The sequence below is a fragment of the Nicotiana tabacum genome, chromosome 19 (genome assembly GCF_000715075.1).
Source record: "Nicotiana tabacum cultivar K326 chromosome 19, ASM71507v2, whole genome shotgun sequence".
Lineage (NCBI taxonomy): Eukaryota > Viridiplantae > Streptophyta > Magnoliopsida > Solanales > Solanaceae > Nicotiana > Nicotiana tabacum.
In genome coordinates, this window is record NC_134098.1 from 40,325,192 (window position 1) to 40,344,995 (window position 19,804).

At 38.8% G+C, this 19,804-nt stretch overlaps 2 protein-coding genes across 4 annotated transcripts; one reads left to right on the forward strand and one right to left on the reverse strand.

Annotated features, from left to right (window-relative positions):
- Positions 1-516: 516 nt before the first annotated feature.
- Positions 517-3,694, forward strand: LOC107827690 (asparagine--tRNA ligase, cytoplasmic 2). Of its 3 annotated transcripts, none has more exons than XM_016654875.2 (9): positions 517-1,027; positions 1,103-1,222; positions 1,312-1,548; positions 1,851-2,435; positions 2,524-2,709; positions 2,798-2,862; positions 2,943-3,072; positions 3,207-3,265; positions 3,354-3,694. In XM_016654875.2, exons 1-9 carry the CDS (start codon positions 824-826, stop codon positions 3,535-3,537), a joined length of 1,770 nt encoding a protein of 589 aa, XP_016510361.2. In that variant the 5' UTR covers positions 517-823; the 3' UTR covers positions 3,538-3,694. The 3 variants fall into 3 exon arrangements, with proteins under 3 accessions (XP_016510361.2, XP_016510360.2, XP_016510359.2); XM_016654874.2 differs by having other exon boundaries at positions 519-1,030; XM_016654873.2 differs by having other exon boundaries at positions 724-1,222.
- Positions 3,594-4,689, reverse strand: LOC107827691 (cysteine-rich repeat secretory protein 55-like). Its single transcript, XM_016654876.2, has one exon. It carries the CDS (start codon positions 4,580-4,582, stop codon positions 3,797-3,799), a length of 786 nt encoding a protein of 261 aa, XP_016510362.2. The 5' UTR covers positions 4,583-4,689; the 3' UTR covers positions 3,594-3,796.
- Positions 4,690-19,804: the final 15,115 nt, after the last annotated feature.

Below are 19,804 nucleotides of genomic sequence, written 5' to 3' on the forward strand. Positions count from 1 at the left end.
GGTAAAACTATAAATATAATAATTCTTAACGGGTTAACAGTTTATCCGATAAAAAAATTGAGTAATCCGCCCTTGAACCGATAAACCGTTACTTATAAAATTTTAATTCGTTCACCAAACGTTAATTCTATAACCCGATACCTACGGTTCGATTTTGAGCAGTCCTAATTAAAGTCCAGAAACTACTATAATAAAAACTGCACAAGACATTAGATATAGACCAAAATTCGCAAAAAATTACACCAAAAACTACACCAGACACCAAAAATAAAATACAAATAGCAAAGTTACAATAATCATACCTCCAAATATGAGTTCCCTTTTAATATTTTTTAAATTCTGATTGTTAGATTTAATGGACTAAAAGTGCTCTTTTTAAATAAATTTAAAACGCAAAACTACTCAAAGGTATATCAGATGGACTATTTTAGAGTTTACTACCAAACATAAGGGACCATTTTTGTCATTGTTTGCAAAAGTTGTTAAAACGGGTAAATAATCGATGTTAAGAAAAACGGTTAACGGTAGGAGCATGGAACTCCCGCGAGTTTCCGACTTTTGAAGAATACCAAACCTTAGCCTCCTTCTTTAATCCATATCTCCATGGCAAGACCTACAGACTATCCCTTTCCTTCTTCCCCAAACTTCCCAACACCCTCTTCTTTCATCTTCCTCCTAATTTTGATTCTTCTCAAGCAAAGAATCAAAATTCCTCCATGTTTCTTCAATATAAACCCCTACCCACTAGTCAAACCCCATCAACACTACACCTCCAACAACTGTACATTTTTCTCGTTCTTAGTCAAAGTTTTTTATTAAAAAAATGGCGTCAGAACAAGCTCCGGTTGAAATGCCAGCCACCTTTTCGAAATACACGAAAAGGGTGATGTTGAAAATTATATTAGGACGCGATGATGGTGGGGTTGGATTGATAGGTCAGAGTGTAGTAATTGGGGGGTGGGTTAAATCCTCTATGGAGATCAGAAAACAACCTGTAACGCCACCACCAGCGGCCCCTGCTCCTCAGGTGGTGAGTCCAAACGATGTTACCTGTTCTGAGGTTTTTCAATCTCGGATTCCACTAATTAGGTCTATTATGAAGGTTTTTGGGGCAGGGGAATATCGTGTACGTGAAAAACTGGATGCTGTTATTCGAAAAGCACCTCAGCCCTCAATCTCAATATTGCAAGTTAGTGATGGTTCTTGTGTGCCCAGTCTTCAGGTACATTCTATGATATGATCTCTTTCTGTTTGTCAGAATGTCTCTTTCAGAATGGTTTCTGTATCTGAGGCTCATGATTCATTTCTCAGGTTCTTGTGAACTCAGCACTAGCGAATCCGTGCCAAGTTATGCCAACTGGAACATGTGTATTAATTGAAGGTATATTGCAGCAGCCATCAGTGCAGGGGAAACATTATGTTGAGCTGCAAGCAGAGAAAATCTTACATCTTGGTTTGGTAGATGAATCTAAGTATCCATTATCCAAAAAACGATTGCCTCTGGAATCTTTAAGAGATTGTTCCCACTTTCGGCCACGGACAACAACGGTGATATTCACTATTACATTTTGCTTGCTTTTTTATTCTCTCATGTTAGGTGCCTCTCTCTTGAATTAATTGCTAATTAAGGTCTTTAGGAGTTTCGTGTACAGTTGAATAAAATTGGATTGGTACCTCATACTTTCTGGTAGGGATAACTTTATATTAAACCTTTTAATTATGGATCTTGAAATTAGAGTACAATATAATTTCTCAAATCAAAATTGGAACTTCTTTAATCAGTTCATTTTAAGTTATTTAGTGAGCTTATGTATCCTCTTTTATCTGGATTCTCTTCTTTTAATTTGCAGGTGGCATCTGTCATGCGAATTCATAATTCCCTTACTTGGGCAACTCATGCCTTCTTCCAAGATCACGGGTTCCTTCATGTTCAAGTACCCATAATTACAAGCACTGATTCTGAAGGTTTTAGTGAGAAATTTCTTGTTACAACTCTTCTTAGCAAGGGGAAAAAGGATGATCAAATTAGTCCCACCGAAAATGCTGGAGTCAGTGTTGAAGCCATCCGGGCTTCTATCAAAGAAAAAACTAAGAAAGTTGAAGAACTTAGCAGAACTAACAGCAATAAGGAAGCCTTACTTGCTGCACAGCAGGACCTGATGAAAACAAATGAGCTAGTATCACAGCTGGAAGCTAGGCAAAAAGCAAAATCTGGAGTCACAATTGAAACCAGAAAATTTGACTTCTCTAAAGATTTCTTTACACGCCAGACTTATCTAACAGTTTCCGGTCGTCTTCATCTTGAGAGTCAAGCCTGTGCTCTAGGAAATGTCTACTCATTTGGCCCCAGATTTAAAGCAGAGAAATTAGAGTCCAAAAAGTCATTAGCTGAGACATGGATGGTAGATGTTGAAATGGCCTTCTCAGAGTTAGAGGTATAACTTCTAGTGTATAATTGCAGGGGGATATTTCCCATGTTTCTCTTGTTCATTACTAAGTTTGCTACTTTTGCCACAATTTCAGGATGCCATGGATTGCGCAAACGACTTTTTGAAGTTTGTATGCAAAAGGATTCTAGAGGGTTGCGTGGAAGATCTACAATTTGTCTTGAAAAGAATAGACAAATCTGTTATGGAGCGCCTCCAATTTACCATATCAAGTTCATTTGAGAGGATTTCTTATGCCAAAGCCATAGAAATTCTGAGACAGGTAATATTCATTTTGTCATGATTTCTTGAATGTCTGGCAAAATCTTTAAAAATGGGTACTTCATAGTCGTGTAATGGTATGAGAACAGGTTGCTGGGAAGAAGTTTCAAAGTAAGATAGAATTGGGAGTTTCTTTGACCGAAGAACATGAAAGGTACGACTAGAAGCTTTCCAGGATAAATTAGATAAGAGTAAGGCCAATATTTCTCATTAATTTCTTATCTGTGGTTGCAGCTATTTGGTTGATGAGATATATAAAAAACCAGTCATTGTATACAACCATCCAAAAGAACTTAAGCCATTTTATGTCCGTTTGAATGATGATGGCAAAACAGTTGCAACATTTGATGTGATTCTACCAAAGGTAATATAGAACAATTTGATTAGGGGTTACAGCCCCTTAAAGAATAGAGGTTGTCTACTATTACTAATTCATGTGATAATAATCCTAGCAGCAATCTCCATTGGTAATTAAACTTAACATCAATTTATCTGCAGATGGGAGCTCTGATTAGGGGAAGCCAAAGTGAAGAACGGTTCAATGTGTTGAGCTCAAGGTAACAAATTCACTTTGAATATTCAGATGAATTGCTTTTACCCCTTCATAGATATTGTGCTAATTCGTTCAAGTTTATTTGTTGGCAGAATGAAGGAACTGGGCTTGCAAAAACAGCAGTACGAATGGTATCTAGATCTATGCAGGCATGGCTCTGCCAAAACCTCTGGTTTCAGCCTAATGCTTGAACCTTTGGTGCTTTATGCCACTGGCCTGAATGATGTCAAAGATGTTGTACCTTTTGCTAGAAGTTTCGGCAGAGCCAATAACTAAGTCCTTAGGGAAAAAGGATATGCCACCAAATTAATGAATGTACATTCAAAAGCTTGTAACTTGAATACAACAATGTGTAATATACCTCAAGTACATACTAGTATAGCTTTTCTCTGAGCAGACAAAACATTTGTTGAACTGTCTGCACTGAGCTTGCTCATACACTTGTAATTATTGGAAATGTGAATGTTACAATGAAAACACAAACAAGTAAAAACATTTCATGTTCTTAATACATAAAGCACTACACAACAACCGACTAAGATCTGGAAACTTTCATTGTGTAGTATTTCATTGACACATTGGCTAATTTCTCTTTCGGATCTAAGGGAAAGAAAAATGGGTAGAGTTCATAACGAACGTAGCAACTGCTATACAGGATTCGACATCCTTTCCTGTTTAAGCAAGTAGTGGGGAAATTGCCAACTGCTGTGGCCAAGCATTGAGCACAGTCTATCTCGGGTATGTCCCTTGTGCATTGCATCAAGGCATATAGAGTAAGAAAAGGTGATAGTATACTCTTGCCTTTTCCAAGTCCTTTGTTCATTGGCACAATAGCCTCTGCAGTTATTTGATTCTTTAGTTGCGCTAGTTTCTTATTGAAGAAGTCAGTATCAGATACAAAGTCGACATTGTAGTAGAATATACCAGGAGTTGTTTCAACTTGTCCCAAAAAGTTCTTAGTGTTGTACCTCAAGAAGCAAAAGTCATACCAAATTCTGGCATCAGTTTGATCTGGACAGCGTTTTCGGATCTCCTTTGCTGCGTCTTTGATGCAATTTAAGCAGTCATTGCTGCTAATATCTCCTCTGCATTGGTACAGGCCATAGACTTGGTTCGTAGCATCACCATAGGAGGTAGTACTGAAGCTATCTTTAGCAGAAACTGATAATAATTTAGCCAACACCTTTCCAATATTTGCTGATGTTTTAGCATTATTGAATTTGGTTGCATCATCGCAAAAATTGCCCAGAGGATCGACAGACACTGCAGTGCAAATGCAGAAGAGAAGTATGAGAAGAAAACTATAGTGTAAGAAAGCCATGGCTTCTCTTGCATTTCTCCCAAGATTGTAGTACCCTTTTTATACAAGTTGGCAACTGGTTGTGGGTGGAGGATGACCTGGAAAAATAAGTTGACCTCTTACTCCTAATTTATGATGTTGGTTATATTCTAATTATCTATAACATAATCATAGGTGAAACCAGAATCTAAAGTCAGAGCGATAATGATTTTACTATATGTATACGTTTTAACTTGTTTTTTCTTTTTTGCTGCAAATGTACACAGTTTGAACCAAAAGTAATAGGTTCAGTAGAATTTTACCTATAGAATCCGCCTATGAGGATAATGTTGTATACTAGTTATCCGAAGTCAGTACTATTAAATAAGTTGTTTGGCTTGTTGGCTGTTGGTATCTGATGCAGTCAAAAAAGGAGGCAAGTCATTCGCCTATTATTGACTTCATTGGCAGCACTGTCCACACTCTACCATCATGTATTCATGTCCAAAAGACTGGAAGAGTCGAGGCCCGAATCCGATGGCACTGAGGGACCACTGAGAAGCTAATCAGGAAAGAAGATATTTTCCACATTATAAAGCTTTTTTCTTCGAAATTCAAGCCTAAGATTCAATTATTTCATCAAGCACAGTAGCATCTTTTGTTAGTCATTGAATAACGAGCAATTAGTCATTATTTTCTGTAGAGACGACCAACATAAGCATAGAAAAAGCAACAGCACAACCCTATGGATAATTGTAGAAATTTGTGAATTTGCATTCTACAGCCGAGAATTTGCATGCTAAAAACATTACTGCAGTAACTAAAGCAACAAAACTTCAACACTCATCCTTTGCTGCAATTTAAAAAGTTGCTCCTCCTCAATTCTTGTTTTTATTGTTTGTGCTTGAGGATTGTTTTGAGCATCGCTGAAATTGCATACTTTTGTAGTGCAGTTCTTTTTCTTCTTTCATCTTTCTTTTTCGTCTTATGATTTTGTGCATAAAAAACACCTTAATGACCTTGTCTTATCTGAAATCTCTTTTGAAAATATTTGATTTTGGACAATGATAGAATTTTCAGAGATTGCTCGTAAGGATTGTTACAATATTGAATAAATCATAGGTTTTAAGATATGATTTTATTTTCACTGACCAAATCTAATAGTTTTCACCGGTGAAAGTTTGTGGGGCATTTAAAGAGAGACCGATGCTTGCTATGTTTGAAAATGAATTTTAAAAATTGATATTGGTTAAAAATGATTTGGAAATGGTTCTTTGGAAGAGCTCATAGATCCCGTAAGACCAATAAAGCTCTTGATACCACTGTTAGTTTTTTTAAAGGCTGGGCATCAAAAATATTAGAAATATGGATTGAAAATGTCTCTACTTTTTTATTAAACATAGAGGGCTTTAAATAGCCAACCTGAGAGCATAATATGCAAAAAAAATTGCATAACAAGAATTCAAAAATTCTGAAACATCTCAACAAACCTAAAAAATCTAACATAAATTTAAATTCTAACAAGTAGATTTATCCTAAAACTAAATAACTTATTATGCTAAAAAAATTACTGCAGTAACTGAAAGCAACAAAACTTTAACAGAGCTAGATGGCTTTCTGTTAAAGTATGGTAAATGGTGGAAACTAAAGAGAACAAGAGGAAGAAAGAGAGCGAGAGAGAGGGGCCAAAGAGAGACAGGGGAGAGGAGAGTGCTGAATCTCATTGAGTATACCTCTTGCAAACAAAGAGAACTTTTTGCTTTCTTAATTACTTTATGTTGAAGATATACTATATTCTTTTTGCTTCAGCCTTCACGGGAACTTTTCTTGAAAAACTTTCTTTACATATATCATCAGTGCCCTAAATAAGGCCACTCTAGTGCCAAATTGGCCCTATTACTTTATCTCATGAGTATAGTTCGAGTTTTATGCAGAATTCATGATGCTAATCAACTTTACTTTCTGTAGCTACTCTTTTCTGCCAAGAACTTGTACAAGTGGTTAAAACCTCCAAGATTGAGATGTAAGCAGAAAACCAAGTGTCGAATATTTGATGATGAAGACATCCAGATCTCCAGTCATGTCAAGAATCAATCATCTTACGTGATCTTCTTCCTTACTTTTTTGTTTTTTCCCATGTTAATTCTAAGATGTGATTCGTCCATTTAAAAGTGGCACTTGAATCTGAATCCAGATTTAGGAATAAAGCATTTGCTTGCTATAATAATATGCATATTAAGTGTTATGATCTGACATAAGGATTTATTAGCACTTGGGGAATTCAGATGCTTGAAATTTAGAGAAATCTTAAATGTCTGTGGTGAATCAAAATTCACGGTGGATTTTGAATTGTTGGAGTTCATAACGGATATTGTAGCAACTACGTAAGAGAGCTTTGCATATTTGTGCATCTTTGGTTGTACTTGCTAATGCGGGGTTGGATTTGCCAACGGTGAAATCCAGTCGCTTGCTCCTGCTGCATTGCACCAATCCGTTTAAAGCAACAGAATTTGAGGTTTTAACGTACCCTTTTTTCCAACCCTTTGTTCTTTCGGCAACTGATTTTACCCATTAATCTCCTAGGTTCCTACCTGTGTTGAAAATATCAAGGTCTGGTACATCACCATCACTGAAACAAAAGAAATACTAGGTGTAACAAGAAGCATTAAATTAGATGAGTTCAACGTTTAAGGGCCCTTGCCACTAGTTCATTGCACTTTTTAAAATTATGGTTTCATAATTTAATATTTGTAGAAATTTTAGTGTTTTTTAAATGAATTATGTTCCAATCTAAATGATGCGTTTAGTTGGACCTATCATTTATAAATAAGCTCCATCCACTTCTGCATCTCGTTCTCCAAAGAAATTCTCGGTCTTGGATCAAATGGAGTAATACTCATACTAAGCTCTTTGATAGCTGCTTGTTAAAACAAGGTTTAAGATTCCGCATAGCTGCATCCTGAAACAACTTAAGCAATCTTGGCCGGGGGCGGATCCAGCATAGTTGATATATGTATACGGTCAAAATAGTTTTGCCCTTCATGTAATTAGTCGAGATTAGAACATGATGGACCGAGGGTCATCATCGTAATATCAAGATAAGATCTAAAGCCAGGTTATCGATCTCAAGAGTCAGGGACCGATCAATACCGAGCTCGAGTCCTAATCGAACTATGATGTGAAGTGGTGTTATCGAGCTCGAGATTCAGCCCGATCAATACCGAGCTCGAATCAATATCGAGCTCGAGTCGAGCCCCAGAGACCGACCAATACCGAGCCCAACTAAGATTGAGATCGAGCTAAGAGACAAAGAGTCGTTGTAGCCGCACTAGGGAAGAGAACCTCGGCGGAAATCAAGGAAAAACTAATTAACTAATCTATCATGGGATCCCCACTATATATTTTTAATTATATACAAAGTAGGATTCATCCAATATATGAAGAGTGGCTATCATTTGTGAAAGGCACATTCAACATTCAAGATTCAGACATTAATACACTCTCACATTTCAAAGATTATTACACTGATATATAGTAGAGATTATCCTTTTTTGAGTTTTGAACATTGATTCATCTTGCTCGTTTATAAATCATTCTCTATTCAATTTGGTTAGTATTTCATTCCTTTTTTACAGTCAATATTCGATATATATTTCTACTTACTTTTTCAATTTGTATCAAGTTATATCACGTATCCTTAGAACTATATATAAATTCAACTCTATCCGTTTTTTAACAGTTTGGCGCCCACCGTAGGGCTAAGGATAATAGTGGTTATTTGGTACGAATCTCTGTAAAACACACTATTTCATGCTTGTTCTTGGAAGTGTCTTCGATTTCAGGTTAAAAATGACAAACTCTCAAATAATGGCCCTACCTATCGACAACGAAGTTGGCCTTCAAGATGAGAATAACAACCTAACTCCCGGGGATGAAATGCCACTCGTCGACCCCGTTGGAACTCGGGCCGTAGATCCAATCGACGTTAATTCACATGTGGCCATTGAGGCGAACCATCGTTCCGACCCAGAAAAAAACATTCATGGTGGAACTCGATCTGCAGTTCGAAATACACAAAACGCTGGAGAGGACGGGATCAGCCTGCGTATGATTTTCGAAATGTTGCAAGCTCAACAAGTAGTGATAGCCCAGTTGCAGAGCCAAACCCAGGCACCAAGCAGGCTCGAGCCCAGTCCACCCCAAGAAGTCACCCACAAAACGGGGCCAGCTATAGTGAGGTCAAATGAATAAGAATCGGGGACTAATCCCGAAATTATTAAGATGCTCGAAGAATTGACAAAATAAATAGAATCAGGAGAAAGGAAGATTGAAGCAAACGACCAAAAGGTGGAAACTTATAACTCCAGGGTTGATTAGATCCCGGGGGCACCACTAATATTGAAGGGCTTGGATTCCAAAAAGTTCGTGCAAAAGCCTTTCCCCCTGAGCGCGGCTCCAAAACCGATACCCAAGAAGTTCCGCATGCTCAAAATTCCTAAATACAATGGAACGACCGACCCCTACGAACACGTCACCTCTTACACATGTGCCATCAAAGGAAACGATCTAGAAGATGACGAGATCGAATCTGTATTATTAAAGAAGTTTGATGAAACCTTGTCAAAGAGAGCAATGATATGGTATCATAATTTACCGCCTAACTCTATCGATTCTTTTTCTATGCATGCAAATTCCTTTATAAAAGCACAAGCCATAGCCATAAAGGTCGAAACCAGAAAATCGAATCTTTTTAAGGTAAGGCAAAAAGGTAACGAAAAACTAAGAGAGTTTGTATCTCGTTTCCAAATGGAACGAATGGATGTACCACCAGTCATGGACGATTGGGCTGTTCAAGCTTTCAGTCAAGGACTGAACGAACGAAGCTCGATGGCTTCACGACAATTGAAGAAAAACTTAATAGAATACCCTGCCATTACCTGGGCCGATATACACAATAGGTATCAATCAAAAATCGGAGTGGAAGATGGTCAGTTCGGAGTTCCTTCGGAGCCTATTTATCCAGCTAGGAACGTCGAAAGAACCAAGGGAGACACCGATTGCGGGCCAGCATCAAGCAGGGATCGATATCGGCCATATAACGAAAATTGGAGGAGCATCGGACCCGGTCGGAATCATGTGAGAAACGAAACAAGAAATGATCAAGGTCGAAATAATCATCGGTCATGACCAAAAATGACTTCGACAGGCCCGTCAGGAAGCACCGAGGCTATCGGGCCTACCAATTGGAATGTAACTCACCTAAAAGCGATACCACTACTGAGGTACGACCCCCGTTCATTTCTCTTTTTGATGCTTCAAAACTAACAATTGTAGGTAACTTAGAACAACGGTTCGGTGTTAAATGTTGCGTCAACAGTATCTGAGGCTTCTCTATCTGATCAACCTCGAATACAGGGGGGCGTCGCCCTCGGATATCAGCTGCAGCAAAGAAAAAGATTTACGTTAAAAGGACTTCGAGAAGACAAGATTATTGTACGGGCCAAACGGTCAAATGAACTGTGCCCGCGTAGATTGCTCAAGCCTTAAGCATAAAACATGTACGCATGTAAGATTATTTCACACAAGAATGAAAAGAGGCCCCTCCAAGAATTTATTGCATCCGATTTCTATGGATCTATCGAGCCCAAGGGCTGCCATTAATTCGAGTTCGAGAAATCATTCTCACTCGACTACAAAGCCCAAGGGCTACCTTATTTCGAGTTCGAGCAACTCCTCACTCGACCACTAAGCCTCAGGGCTACTCTTATTTCGAGTTTGAGCAAATCCTCACTCGACCATTAAGCCTAAGAGCTACTCTTACTTCGAGTTCGAGCAAACACTCGCTCGACCATAAAGCCTAAGGGCTACATTAACTCGAGTTCGAGCAAACACTCACTCGACCATAAGGCCTAAGGGCTACATTACTTCGAGTTCGAGCAAACACTCACCCGACCATTAAGCCTAAGGGCTACATTAGTTTGAGTTCGAGAAAACACTCACTCGACCATTAAGCCTAATGGCTACTCTTACTTCAAGTTCGAGCAAACACTCACTCGACCATTAAGCCTAAGGGCTACATTAACTCGAGTTCGAGCAAACACTCACTCGACCATAAGGCCTAAGGGCTACATTACTTCGAGTTTGAGCAAACACTCACTCGACCATTAAGACTAAGGGTTACATTAGTTCGAGTTCGAGAAAACACTCACTCGACCATAAGGCCTAAGGGCTACATTACTTTGAGTTCGAGCAAACACTCACTCGACCATCTCAGCTCAAGATCGAATATTCTCAGCTTTCCCTTGTTCGGGAATCACGATCAGAACTCCCTTGTTAAACTTCACCGATTCAGAGGATTGTTGTATCACAACATTGGCCCCCACACAAGCTAACTCCTCTTCTTCTTCTTAGGGCTCATCCCTTAATTGGCGGATCGAGTCCAAAGGCATGATATCGGAGCCCCCCTTAGGTTTGCGAGTTCTCTTCATCGAGTTTTTCTTGTCCGAGACCGGGGAACTCAGTGCATCTTTTCTTTTCCTCTCTTTAACCTGCTTTGGGTTAGGGACCTCTTCGTCACTAGATAGGGGTCTCATAACAACATCTTTCCTGAGTTCTTCAAAGGAAGAAAGGGGGGTGAGTAAGTGAAGAAGATCGAGCTACAAACAAACTGAGAAAGAGACTTACCATGACTACGGGACTCCCATCGACCCTTTGATAGTTCCACCGAAGCACACTCAGAGTACGGTCTATACAACACGAGACCTTCAACCCATTGTTTAAGGCCCGGGATCGGTTCCGGTATCTGAGCCACAGTTGTAACAGAAAATAAAGAGTGGATCAAGAAAATAAAAGGCGGCCCCATATTAAAATGCTTGAAAAGAGGTAAATACTCACGGCTCATATTCCATTTCTCAGGAAACGGCGTGTCAGCGACAGAAATCAGGTTCAAGGTTTTGACTCTAACAAACCGGCCCATCCAACCTCGGTCACGAGTTTCATCTGTACTTGAGAACGACACTTTAGTGGCTCGACGAGCTAACCTGATCAGCCCTCCTCGATAGAGTCGGGGACTATAAAGGCACATAAGGTGATCGAGGGTGAAAAGACACCCCTCGATTTTTCTTGAGAAGAATCGGAGAAGAATCACTATTCTCCAAAATGAAGGATGAATTTGGATGAGGGTCACATCATATCTTTTACAAAAAGCGACGATGACGGGATCTAATGGACCCAGCGTGAAAGGGTAAGTATAAACACTTAAGAACCCTTCCACGTGGGTAGTAATTGATTTTTTGGGGGATAGGACTACCACGTGCTTGTCGCCCCAGTTGCATTCCTTTTTTACCTTTTCGAGAATTTTCTCGATGATTGAACATTGGTACCTCAAGACCGGCTCATATAGGCCAGGTACCAAAGAGGGTTTTTCGACTTTTAAATCAATGACAGTCGAGCACCCTACCGGAATAAACTCCTCGGGGTAGGGCTCCACCTCATCCTCGCCGCTGGTAGGCCGCGATGAAGAAACGACCTCTTTTTGCGGCACCGTTTTAAAGGTTTTCGCCATTAATGAATAAAGAAAAAGAGAATTGGGTTTGTTTGTGATGTAAAGTATATGAAGCAGAGGGATTTTTGAAGAAGATACAAGAGTAGAGGAAAAACATTTGAGTAAAAAGTTTGGATGTGAACAAAAGTTTGAATATTTATAGGCCTGATAATGACGGTTCAGAACCAGTAGTGGCCGACCAATGTATGACAAACATTTAATGTCCTGGTAACTGGACCGATGGGACGTTTTTCGCATACGTCATAATCGGGCTCATCATTGATGTCATTGCCCACTTACTTGGAGTTCGGAAAATCATATCGTTTCTCGCCACATTCCTTTCAAGAAACGAGGGGACTATCTGTATACGGTCAAAATCGGTTTTGCCCTTCATGTAATTAGTTGAGATTGGAACATGATGGACCGAGGGTCGTCATCTTAATATCAAGATAAGATCTGAAGCTGGGTTATCGAGCTCAAGAGTCAGGGACCGATCAATACCGAGCTCGAAGTCAATATCGAGTTCGAGTCCTAATCGAACTATGATGTGAAGTAGTGTTATCGAGCTCGAGATCCAGACCGATCAATACCGAGCTCGAATCGATATCGAGCTCGAGTCAATACTGAGATCAGCCCATATCGAGCTCGAGTCAACATCGAGCTCGAGATCCAAGACCGACCAAGATCGAGCTAAGAGACAAAGAGCCGTTGTAGCCGCATTAGGGGAGAAAATCTCGACGGGAATTAAACTAATCTATCATGGGATTCCCACTATGTATTTTTAATTATATCCAAAGTAGGATTCCTCCACTATATGAAGAGTGGCTATCATTTCTGTAAGGGACATTCAACATTCAAGATTCAGACATTAATACACTCTCACATTTCAACGATTATTACACTGATATATAGTAGAGGTTATCCTTTTTTGAGTTTTGGACATTGATTCATCTTGCTCGTTTATAAATCATTCTCTACTCAATTTTGTTTGTATTTCATTCCTTTTTTATAGTCAATATTCGATATATATTTCTACTTACTTTTTTAATTTGTACCAAGTTATAACACGTATCCTTAGAATTACGTATAAATTCAATTCTATCTGTTTTTCGGGTAAACAATACAGTTTCAATTGAACCCATAAACTTAGAGTTTTAGGAGTCTTTTCTGTCCTCTTCTTAGTTTGTAGTACATCAACCATTGGGACCCTTATGTTCCTTTTCATTAAAGAGGGCTCCATTTCTTGTTCACTAAATTAATCATTTAAAGTCTTTTTAGTGTACTTCATTGACTTAATGGACTTTTTACTCTTTAGAAAATACATAAAAATCAAAGGGGTCTTTCTTATTCTTCTCGGGTACACCCAACAGAGAATGTTAGAACTATACCACCAAGTCCAGATTAGTACTTAGTAGTTAGTCTTTTAGGCTCAATGTTCTATTTTAGTTTATTTGTACCTGGGCTAAGCCCAATCTTCTTTTATTTGTAATTATGTAATCAGAGATGGGCTAGTGGTGCAAGTCAGTTCTTGTACACATATTAGTTGGGCCTCTCATTGTGATCGGACGAGTCATTCATTTATTTTTACATTCATCAATAATATCACCAGTTCTCTCTCGTTTGTTCTCAAACCCTAGAATAGATTTGATCGCTTTCATCTATTTTCCTGTTCTTAACATGGTATAGACCAGAATCTCGTAGATCCGTTGTTTCTCTTTCTTCCGATGCTATCCTCATCGGGTTTTGTCACAGTCATAATTTCTGGCAAAGCTGGCTAGGTCGACAGAATCTTCACTGATTAATTCATTTTTTATGGTTTCTTCTTCATGTCACGAGGATCGCTGCAATTTCTTCACTCAACTCACTGATTGCCACTTCCCATTTGCATATCAAAGCCTGGACAGTACATCTTAGGGTTTGCCTGGTGATTTTGTTGGCAATATTCTCTCATTTTTCAAGGCCGTACCTTCTCCGATTGCGAGAAGAGTTGGTATTTTCCTTAATTCTTCCTATTATCTTGTGCTTCTTCACTAGAGTTACCGTTTTTAGTATTTTTGGTTGTTTCTTTAATGGCAGTGACTGTTGCATCTTTGCCTTCATCTACTTCTGATCCCACAAGTGAAACCACACCAACACATTCTCGTCTCCCGTTTCATCCTTACGATTATACACATCCTTGCCATCCTCTCTATGTTCACCCTTCCGATTTGTTGGAGGGGTTCCTTAGTTTTTGAACCCTTTGATGGCACTTGCTATGGTAGTTGGAGACGATTTATGTTGGTTGCTCTTTCTGTTAGAAATAAACTAGATTTCATCCATGGAACTACTGAGAAACCTCCTGAGGGGTCTCTTCTCCTTCGATAATGGAAGTGATGCAGTGATTTGGTTATTGCATGGCTTGCCAACTCTATCACTAAACAAATCCATCACACAGTTGTGTATTTTGAGTATGTTAAGGATATCTGGAGAGAACTAGAGACTAGGTATGGGCAGGCAGATTGAGCTAGAGTTTTTGAATTAAAGAAGGAATTAGCTCACATTTGTCACGGGGCTCTTGATGTTGCCTCATAATTCAACAAAATAAAGCAACTTGGCTTCTATTTCTGAGAGTAAATGTACTTGTGGTGGTGGTGTCAAGGCAAAGGAAGAGCAACGAGTGTACCAGTTTTTGATGGGGCTGAATGATATTTATATTCAAGTGCACAACAACATCATAATGCTCAAGCCCTCTCCCTTTGTGGACAATGTGTACAACATTCTTCTGAGTGATGAGAAATAGAGAAAGGTGTCCTCTAACTCTTAATTTGCCTCAGAATCTGCTTCTTTTAATATTGATGCCTCTAAACCTCCTTATGTTCCTCGGATGAGTTTTGATTCTTCAAAGTCTATCATCTGCAAATACTGCAAATAACCTGGACATAGTATTGAGAAGTGCTACAAGCTCTATGGTTTCCCACCCAATTTCAAATTTACCAAGACTGTTGTACCTCGAATGGCATCTGCCAGTGTTGCTATTGAATCTTCCCTTGCCCCAATTTGTTCTAGTCCTTGTGGTGTCCTTGCTCAACCTGCTGCAACTGATCGGCATTCTAGGGTACCAGGTCTGACCAAAGAGCAATATTCTCAACTGATGCTGCTTCTGCAACAGTCTCATGTCAGCCTAGATCCTTCTCATTCCCTCATGGCCTCTGCTCACTTTACTGGTAGGATTGCTACTCACAGTGTGTTACTTAAACCTGCCTTATTCTGACAAGTAATTAGTTCAGCTTGGATACTTGACTCTGGGGTATCTGATCATATGACTTCTCAGAAGTCTCTTCTTTTTAATCTACAACCTCTTACTATTCCTTACCTCATTTCTCTTCCTAATGGATATAAAGTTATGTTACACTTATTGGATCTTTAAATTTGTTTTCCAACTTCACTCTTCACAATGTCCTTTATGTTCCTACTTTTCAATCTAACCTCATCTTTGTTTATTCAGCTAGTGGCAAAGTTTGATGGTATTGCTCAATTTTCTAAGGCTGTATGTGTCTTACAGGGCCCTTCTTTGAAGAAGCCACTGGTCCTTGGTAAACTAGACAAATGATTATACAAGCTGGACATTTCTCCTCGGCCTGCATCCATGCCATGTTTCTCTCATTCTATTGTTTCTTTTCCTATTGCTGGTATGTGTGCATCTACTTCTGTTTTTCCTGTTGATATTGTTTGTAATTCTTCTCATTCCATTATTAATAAAATGGATGTTCTTTGGCATTTTCGATAGGTCATGTTCCTTTCTCTAAAATGAAGCACATTTCTAATATAAATTCTTCTTTGTCTCCTAAATAGTCCTTCCCCTGTCCTATATGCGCTTTGGCTAGGCAAACTAGGTTACCTTTCCCTGATAGCTCCATTCACTCCTCATATCCTTTTCAATTGATACATGTTGATATATGGGTCCCTACCACTCTCCCACATCAAGTGGTGCCACATACTTCCTCACTATAGTTGATGATTATACTAGGGCTACCTGGAACCATTTTCTTGGATCCAAGAGCAATGCTTTTCATCTCCTTAAGGCTTTCTTAGCCATGGTTGAGACCAACTTTCACATCAAGGTTAATACTGTTAGGAGTGACAATGCCTTGGAGTTGGGTTCCTCCACCTCTGGTTCCAAATTCATTTTTGAAAAAGGCATCATTCACCAAACCTCTTGTCCCCACACTCCTCAAGAAAATGGTATAGTTGAAAGAAAGCACTAACAATTGCTTAAAACTGCAAGAGCCTTACTTTTTTAATCCAGTTTTCCTATTTCTTTTTCGGGTGATTGCATTCTCACTGCCACTTACCTTATAAATTGGTTTCCTTCACCTTTACTGCATCACAAAAGTCCTTTTGAGATGCTCTATGGGCCTCCACCTTCCTATGGTCATCTTAGAACCTTAGGGTGCTTGTGCTATGCCACTGTTCCAAAGGTTCACGGGGATAAGTTTGGGGCTATATCTTCCCCTTATGTCTTATTGGGTTACCCTTTTGCTAAAAAGGTTATAAGTTGTATAATCTTGTCTCCAAATCTTCTTTTGTCTCCAGGGATGTTATCTTCCATGAGACTATCTTTTCTTTTTCCCAAGCTTCTTCTACTACTTCTATTATTTTTCCTCCACACTCTTCCTCTGATGATGTGTTTCCTTTTGTCCCTTCCCCTTCTCCTTCTCTCACTTCTCCTGTTTCCTCCTCCTCTTCTTTACCTTTTTCTCCATCATATGTTTCTCATTTTCCTCCTTCTTCTTCCTCTCATTCTCCTACTCCTTCTACTCCTCCTGCACCTGTCAGGAAGTCTTCCAAACCTCACAATTCCCCTGGTTACCTCCAGAACTACATCTGTTTTCTCCCTTCTTGTTCCAGGTTTGTTGCTTCCCTGTCTGTTGTTGGTGCTCCTTCTGTCTTTGAACCTCAATCTTACTCCAAAGCTGCTCATGTCTATGATTGGCAGGAGGCTATGAGGGAGGAATTTAAGGCTTTGGAAGCTAATGGGACCTGTACTGTGATGCCTTTGCCCCAAGGTAAGAAACCAATTGGGTGTGAATGGGTTAACAAAGTCAAATATAAAGTTGAGGGTAGTGTTGAGAGGTTTAAAGCTAGACTAGTGGTTAGGGGGGGCACTCAGGTAGAGGGTGTTGATTTCCAGGAGACTTTTTCTCCTATTGTCAAAATGTCCACCATCAAGACTTTGGATGCTCTTGCTGTTAAGATTCAGTGGCCCTTGTTTCAGCTTGATATTAATAAAGCATTCTTGCATGGAGATTTGATTAGGAAGTTTTCATGAAACTCCCTCCTAGTTATTCTGTTTCCTCTTCATCTGCCTCTGAACAACTGGTTTGCAAGCTTCTAGGCAATGGTATGCCAAGCTTTCTCAGGTCCTCTCTTCTAGATATCTTCTAGAGGGTACTCTCCATCTCTTAATGATTACTCCCTTTTTACTAGGGGTTCTGGTGCTTCTCTTGTGGTATTGACTGTTCATGTGAATGATATTATGATCACTGGGGCTGACACTTTTGAAATATCTGTTGTTAAATCTTTCCTTCATGATCAGTTCAAGATTAAAGACTTGGGCTCCCTCAACTATTTTCTAGGTATTAAGGTTTTCCATTCAGATTCTAGGATCTTGCTTCATCAAAGAAAATTTGTTCTTGATCTATTGGCTGAATTTCACTGCTCAGATGTGTCTCATGTTCTTTGTCCGCTTGAGTTGTCTGCCAAACTTAAGGCTCATGAAGGTGACCCTTTTTGCCAAACCTGATGTCTACAGGTCCCTTATTAGGAAGTTAAATTTTCTCACCAACACTAGGCCTGACATTTGTTTTTCTATTCAACACCTCAGTCAGTTCATGCAGTTCTCCTGTTCTCCACATATGCAAGCTGCCCTCCATGTGTTGAGGTATTTGAAGGGTACCTTTGATTGTGGCATTTTCTTTAATAATTCACCTGATCTATCTCTAACTGCTTTTTGTGATAGTGATTGGGCTGCATGTGCTGATACTAGGAGGTTTGTCAGTGGTTATTGTGTGTTTTTAGGTGGCAGTCTTATTGTGTGGAAGTCTAAGAAGCAAACTGTTGTCTCCATGTCTTCTGCTGAAGCTGAATACAGGGTCATGAGCAAAGTTGTGGCTGAGCTGGCCTGGTTATGTCGCTTGTTATCTAATTTGGGCTTGTTTGGTTCTTCACTTGCTCCTTTATTTTGTGACTCTCAGACTGCTATTCATATTTCTAAGAATCCAGTTTTTCGTGAACGGATGAAGCATATTGAACTCGATTGTCATTTGGTGAGAGCCAAGCTTGCTGAAGGTCTTATTTATTTGCTGCACACTTTCTCTTCCTCTCAGTTGGCTGACATTTTTACCAAGACTTTATCTGGTGCTGCTCATCATGGTTTTCTTCCCAAGTTGGGGGTTCTAGCACCCTTCAACTTGAGGGGGGAGGGGTGTTAGAACTATACCACCAAGTCTTGATTAGTACTTCGTAGTTAGTCTGTTAGGACCAATGTTCTATTTTAGTTTATTTGTATCTGGGCTAAGCCCAATCTTCTTTTATTTGTAATTATGTAATCAGAGATGGGCTAGTGATGCAAGTCGGGTCTTGTACATATATTAGTTGGGCCTCTCATTATAACGGGATGTGTCATTCATTCATTTTTACATTCATCAATAATATCGCCAGTTCTCTCTCATTTGTTCTCAAACCCTAGAATAGATTTGCTTGATTTCATCTCTGTCCCATTGTTAACAGAGAAATTGAAATCTTCTTCAACCCCAAACTTCTAAAGTTAGGGTTTCAACAATCAAAACAAAGGCCTATAATCAATCTTCTTCTTTAATCTTTTTGGTATGAATCTATGGATCTATGGTTATGATTCGATTCTCTATTATATATTGCAATACTTATTGATTATAAGTTATAAGATAATAGAATTGCTCATTATCTACTTCTTTTGGATGATTTTGTTTTCTTCTTTTTGAAGTCTTTTGTTGGTAATCAGCAAAAAGAACTATTTTCTTCTCTCAATGATAAAGACATAGAAAAGAAAGTTACTATATTTAAGTCCTAAATTTTTAAAATTCTGAGAACAATATGTAACCCTATGAGCTTTTAGGTACTCTTTCTGGGATAATTTATTAAACTTATATTGATAATAATGTTGGTTCATCTCTAACTAGTTTAATCCAACATTTTAATGTGGAGAAAATGATTGTGAAAAATTTCTAGTAAAATAGATACTGACTATCTTTTTCAGAATGAATTTTGCAGAGAATATTTTGCTTCTTATATATATGACGATCATGAGATTTTTCAAGGCTATTCCAACTCCATCAAGTTCTGGTACTAGCTCTCCTTTGTTAAGTTCTTCTCCATGTCCAATTATTCATGACAATATTAATCCTTAAATAGAATTAGACAAAGATGAAATATTGAATTTGGATCTTAAACCTGATCCTGCTGAAAGAAAATAAATCTTAGAATATTCTCCTAATGTACGTGACCGAGTGAGGAGATATTATATTAGAAAAAGACCATGTCAATCTCGTAATTATAATTTTTCAAAAAGGAATTTTGGTGGACTAGTGTGTCAATTTAATCCTCAGTGGTTTAACACTTCGTATTCTGGATGATTAGAATATAGTATTAAAGTTGACGCAGCATGTTGCTTATTTTGTTACTTGTTTAAAAATGAGCATGGAGAA

Excerpts from the sequence above, each read along its gene's own strand:
- LOC107827690 (XM_016654873.2), top strand. The coding sequence starts at position 824 with ATGGCGTCAGAACAAGCTCCGGTTGAAATGCCAGCCACCTTTTCGAAA. Across the intron at positions 1,223-1,311 it reads CTTGTGTGCCCAGTCTTCAG|GTTCTTGTGAACTCAGCACT; the intron begins GTACATTCTATG and ends TTCATTTCTCAG. Across the intron at positions 3,073-3,206 it reads TTGATGTGATTCTACCAAAG|ATGGGAGCTCTGATTAGGGG; the intron begins GTAATATAGAAC and ends ATTTATCTGCAG.
- LOC107827691 (XM_016654876.2), bottom strand. The coding sequence starts at position 4,582 with ATGGCTTTCTTACACTATAGTTTTCTTCTCATACTTCTCTTCTGCATT.